This window comes from Podarcis filfolensis (genome assembly GCF_964270895.1).
Source record: "Podarcis filfolensis genome assembly, chromosome: 7".
Taxonomy (NCBI): Eukaryota; Metazoa; Chordata; class Lepidosauria; order Squamata; family Lacertidae; genus Podarcis; species Podarcis filfolensis.
This window is the reverse complement of record NC_139603.1, coordinates 64347936-64353805: the sequence shown is the minus strand read 5'-3', so window position 1 is coordinate 64353805 and position 5870 is coordinate 64347936. Positions and strand designations below refer to the sequence as shown.

At 43.6% G+C, this 5870-nt stretch overlaps 1 protein-coding gene across 2 annotated transcripts; it reads right to left on the bottom strand.

Moving 5' to 3' along the window:
* Positions 1-1248: 1248 nt before the first annotated feature.
* Positions 1249-5224, bottom strand: LOC310766770 (proto-oncogene Mas-like). 2 transcript variants are annotated; one of them, XM_083623393.1, is made up of 3 exons: positions 4967-5224; positions 3964-4075; positions 1249-2412 (listed from the first exon to the last, which is right to left on the bottom strand). In XM_083623393.1, exons 2-3 carry the CDS (start codon positions 4057-4059, stop codon positions 1444-1446), a joined length of 1065 nt encoding a protein of 354 aa, XP_083479519.1. In that variant the 5' UTR covers positions 4060-4075; positions 4967-5224; the 3' UTR covers positions 1249-1443. The 2 variants fall into 2 exon arrangements, with proteins under 2 accessions (XP_083479519.1, XP_083479520.1); XM_083623394.1 differs by having other exon boundaries at positions 3964-4072; positions 5004-5224.
* Between the last annotated feature and the right edge of the window lie 646 nt (positions 5225-5870).

Sequence of the window (5870 nt, the reverse complement as noted above, 5' to 3'; positions counted from 1 at the left end):
AATACTCTTGTCAGTTTCTGAGCTATTGTCTGCTCTCTGCTTCCTGCTGCTTCATTCTTTTCCCTGACTGAATACAGAGTGGTAATGTTTTTGATGGGGACTCTCTGCCAGGCGCTGACATCTCTGGAAACTACATGCTGACATGCTAACTTCCTTTTGCCTGTAATGAACTAATGGTGTTAGCCTTAGTAGTGTAGTGGCAAATTCAGGTGTGAAGGGTCCCTTTGCGATCATCACAGCCACTCCCCCTCAAAGCCACACTCCTTCTAAGATTACATAGCCTCCCAAGATTATGCAATAATCTCATAATCATATGGCAATAAAAATTAGGGGTGCATTGCAACAATCAATACAGATCTCCATGTGTTGCCTTAAATGCGCGTGCATGCGCACACACACACACACACACACACACAGGCAAATGATTGGGAGTGTTCCAATACCACAATTTGGAGTGACTTAAGTTGTGTTTTCAATGAAATTCCATTGTACGTAACCAAACCTGCCCAGCATTGTCTTGAAACTGAAGCACCTTGTGCTTAGCATTGGAGTACACAGTAAATAGCTCCCATTTCATGCTTATTGAGCAGCTCTAGGATATTGGAGACAGGCTCTGCTGCCAAAATAGTAATGGGCTTTCAAACACCCTCTTTGTGACCCTGGGATACTACACCACTGGCATATGAACCACACAGGGAGCTGTCTCATGCCATTACACCAGGCTATTTGTCCACCTAGGCAAGGGTTATCTGTTCTGACTGCAGGTGGCTATCCAGGGTTTCCAGAAAAGGTCTTTCCCGTCACTTGTGACCTAATCCTTTTCATGGAATCACAGAATTGTAAAGTTGGGAGGGACCCATGACCCTGAGATTAAGTCTCATGCTCTGCTTACTGAGCTATCCATGATATGGATGGATCTGGGTCTTTCTTCATACAAAGCACACACTCTACCAATCAGTGCTGTAACCTCTAAGGGCCGCCAAACTCTTAACTGAACCCAGAACTTTTATCCACATTATAGGTACAGGTATTTGGTATGCTTTTTTCTCTTTGTCAAACATAGGTTGACTTCTCTCTGAAGTCTCTGTGTCATTTCTTGGGGGCTCTGATAGTACATGGGGGGCATGGATTCTTTACTTGAATCAAAGGTTCCTGCCTTTGAGCTAAGCAGAGGAAGGGCTGACCCAGTTACAAATTAGGACTATCATCCATTGCAAGTTATCTTCTAAATAAGTGAAACAAGGTGCATGCCATACAGTAGTTTTTATTTATCAAGTGAATATTCTTTAGGCACACTTTATTCATCTTGGTATAGCTTTAACCCATCAAGACCTTAAGAACCAATACAGTCTTCCTTTCTTCTAAAAAAAGGGGGGTTATCTGTTGCCCAGAGTTCCTCACCATTATTCATCCCCACCTCAAAATGGCAAGTCTCTCATTTGCTTAGTGGATTTCCCCTCCCCTCCTTGGAACCCACCTAGAGTACAACATGAGACTTCCTGAATCAGAAAGAAGTGTTTGCCCAATGAGAATGTAAAGTACTGGGTTGATGGTGCCACTCAGAGAAGTGAACACGAAAGCCAATGAGGAGATGGTTGCAAAATCACGGTGCAAGGCAAAGAACAAATTCAGGGGGGCCCAAGTGACAAGGGAGAAAAACATCCCAAGCAAAATTTCTGTGCAAGGTTCTCCTTGCTCACCTAAGTTGCGCCAGATCTTGATGACCAGTGTCTGGGTGGAGATGACCATTAGCGGAGCAAAGATCATTAAGGTGATGATAATGATTGACTGCGGGTCAAGCCCCAATTTGAAAAACAGTAACAGCCAGCAAGACAGAGCCCAGAGAAGAGCAGACACAATGGCAGATAGGAGAACAGACAAATATTTTGGACTGTGACGTCGGTGCCAAATAGGGAATAGGACAACCAAGAACCAATCAATGCTGATGGACATTAGGAAATGCATGCTAGTACCTTGCATGAAGAAAAATAGGTATGCCAGTAACAGGAACAATTTAACAAGAGCATCACTCGAATCCTCACAAGTGCAAAAGAATATGAAGATACTGCACAGAACTAACAGGGCACCAAAATCAGCTACAGCTAAATTCCAGATGTAGACAGTGAAGAAAGTCTTTCTAATACGGAAGAGGAGAAAGAAGAAGATGGTTCTGTTCCCAAAAAGCCAAAGCATGAAAATGAAGATAATGAAACGAGCAATCATACGATCTTGTAATAAGCATGTCAGAAAGCTCTTTGTGTGCTCACATGGACAGGGAATGTTTTCTAAAACTTGCAAATATTCAGTGGGAAAATGTGTTGCGTTCAGTACAGTCATATTCAAACCACCACTTCTTAGATGCTGGCCTCTTCCACATATGGTCCTGTTAGCTGAAGGAAGAAGGAAGTCCTCCTAAAGAGACAAATGCCAACAATTTAAAATTGGAACTGAATGCTGAAAGTCAATTCACAATGAATGGGGAAGGAAGCTGGCCATGTATGTTACCCAGTGCAGGTGCTATATCAGCTCCTTGCAAAGTGTAGCTTGCAAATAGTGAGCCAAGCTCAGCAAAGCACAACATCCTCCCTAACTTAATTGGCATGTATTCCTCTCTCAGGAATGCATGCAAACAGAAGATCTGATCAAAGGTCCATCAAAGGTATCCAGACCCAGGACCCACTTTTAACCCAAACCCTTTTTAATTTTCTACCATATATTTGCATGGTGGTAGTTCTCCTGTTGTGAACCACCTTAGATCAGGTCTTAACCCACTAGAGTAGGCACTGACCCACTAGTTGATAATCAGTAATCTAGTCCAGGGGTTGGCAACATGTGGCCCATGGGCCGGATCTGGCCCACGAAGACCGTTTTACCAGCCCAGGAGCCGCCCCTGAACCAAACCTAGCCGCTTGTGGCACAGGGACTCGCCAAGCGGCACCGGAAATCATGTCTGTGCATGCACAGATACCGGAAATTGCTTTTGTGCATTCCCAGATGCCGAAAATCACTTCCGCGCAGGTGCGATTTTTGGTGTCTGGGCATGCGCAGAAGAAATTTCCAGTGCTGCAGACATGTGCAGACGTGATTTTCGGTGTCATGCTGTGCTGTCCCGGCCCACGGATGATCTCTGTGGGAGTGATCCGGCCCATGGCCGGTAAGCCTTGCCAACCCCTGATCTAGACCATCCTTCTGTTTCCAAGTGCTTTCAAGATGCTTCTAGAAACTATACAAGTGGCATTTAAAAGTGACAGCTCTGTTTGCTCTCCCTGCAACTGTTATTCACAGGTATAACTGGCATACTGCTTTTACCATGGAATTTACATTGAGCTATCAATGTGGAGCTCAGAGCTCAGAGCTATCTTCCATGATCTTTTGTAATCCCCATTGGCAGTCCTATGAATTGGTGGCTATCCACAGCTTGTGGCAGTAAATTCTCTCCCCTGTGGCTCAGATTTATATATTCATAGTACATAACAATGCTCTGTGTTGAGCAGGCTTGTTCTACTTGACCAGTGTCTAAGGCAGAGCTTTCCAAACTGTATGTCACGACACATTGTGTGTCGGCTACAGTGTGTAGGTGTGTCGCATGAACACTCCCCATGCTCCTTTTGGGGCTGGAAAGGAGTTAGTTTAAGCTCTGGTTTGCTAGTAAAACTGAATTACTGTGTTGCCAAATGATGCAAGTCTAAAAAGTGTGTCACCAGCATGAAAAGTTTGGAAAGCTCTGGTCCACGGTATATTTTGAAGTTGGTTGACAAACCATGAGGTGACCTTGTAAGAATTGGCTGTGGTTTGCAACACAATACCCCTAGCTTGTGGGTATAGCAAACTAGAGAAGAGAGGGAGGATTTTTTACCAGAAAGTGGAGTTTCTGGGGAGTGGTGTTTAATTTGCAAGTCATGGTTTGTATAGAGGCAGTGCCTTTTCTGCCCCAGGTCAATACGTGTGGCAGAAATCACTTACTCTTGTTTCTGAACAATTTGTCGAAACAGAAGAAACCTGGTCACTTCCTGACAGCTGGATGAGGCCCCAAAGCCCAAGCCAAAGAAGCAATGGCATTCCTTCCTATTTTCTTCTGTGAAAAAAAGAGAAAGTATCAGTAGTGTCTGACATACTGCTCATACTGCATGGGGGGGGGGGAGATAGGAGATTGTTCCATCAGGCAAGCAGAAATACTCATGTTGATGGAGCAATCTCCATAGCACAACTTCAAAATCCACCCAATGGATTTACTTCTGAGTTGACATGTATAGGATTGCATAGTGATTTTGTGAATGGCCACCATTCACATTCACCGTGCACTTTTCTCTGTCTTCACTGTTTACAGCTCCGCCCTTCGGCCCATGTATATATGTACTTGTATCTCAAAATAACACACCGTACATCTGATGAAGTGGGCTGTAAGCCACAAAAGCTTATGGCATAAGCCTCATGCCATAATAGTCTTCAAGGTGCTACTTTTTGCTGCAGGAGACTAATACGGCAACCCCATCTTCAAGCTGGAATGTTACTACACCCATATTGCAAATGGTGGAGTCATAGTAGATTTCCTAAGGCCATCTAGTGACTTCATGAATTAGCATAAAGTTGAACTGGGGACTGTCTTATTCACAGATCATGCTCTTAACTGCTCTATCCTATCAGTTTCACAACTGCATAATCAAAATTCCACTCTGAGCCACCCCAAGGATCTTTCGGGAGGAAGGGCAGGATGTAAATTAAATACATACATACATACATACATACATACATACATACATACATACATCTGAGCCCTCTCAGGCCCAGTTGTTGACTAGCACACATTTGCTTAGTAATATTGTCACCACTCAGTATTAGTCATGTCAATGCATGACAGGTGCAATTTCAAATTGCAGGTTCACATTCAAGCTTTGGCCTATATAGGATGTTCAACAAAACAAAACAAAACTACATCTGAAAATAGTAAAGCAAATAATCAACTTACAGTAGTAACAATGAACAAGCTTAAACATAAAGAAAACCTATCCCCTGCCAAAAAAAGTTGTTTCAGCAAGAATAGTGTCTGTTATCAGTTGCTAGTTGGATAACGTTCTTGTAACAGAATCTGTTCTGTTGTTCTGCTTCCACCCTCCTTCTCCCTGATGTCCTCTCTCTCCTCTACTTTTCCTTCCTCTACTCCTGCAGTCCTCTCTTGGGTTTCTTCTCCTCTAACTGTCACCAACTGACTTGCTAATTGTCTTGCTCTTTCCTGGCATTCTACGCCCCCACCCTTAACTTATCATTCATGCATTCTAGTACCCATATTCTATTCTATGGTGTTACATAGGAAGCTGCTTCATTCCAGCCTAGACTATTTATATTTGCCCACCCATCTAATGTGGTTTATTCTGGCAGGTAGCAGCTCCCAAGGTCTTGGGCAAATGTCTTTTCCATCGCTGACTACCTGATCCTTTCAACTGGGGATATTGGGTATTGAACCTGGGATTTCCTATATCCTTGCAAAAGAAGTATGCACCTGGGATAGCTCAGTCGGTAGAGCATGAGACTCTTAATCTGAAGATTGTGGGTTCAAGCCCCATGTTGGGCAAGAGATTCCTGCATTGCAAGGAGTTGGACTAGATGCCCCTCGTGGTCCCTTCCAACTCTGTAATTCTATTCTTCTCTAGTAGCAAACATTGGTCTCTGTCCCTGTATGCTTCTCCTGCTCGCTTCACCTTTGATAAACAACCTTCAGGAAAGTGATTTCTTTTAACCTCTTCTCCAACCAACCAGACTTTTGACATGGTCAATGCAACTTCATACATGCTCTTTCCTCCTTTGGTATCCAAAGAAACCCAGGTCACCAGTACTTGAGAAAACAATAGCTTGTCTTTCAGTCCCCCTTTCCT

Coding starts and splice junctions, on each gene's coding strand:
- LOC310766770 (XM_083623393.1), bottom strand. CDS start 4,059: ATGCCATTGCTTCTTTGGCTTGGGCTTTGGGGCCTCATCCAGCTGTCA. Junction 2,413..3,963: donor CAAATTGTTCAGAAACAAGA/GTAAGTGATTTC, acceptor TTGTCTCTTTAG/GAGGACTTCCTTCTTCCTTC.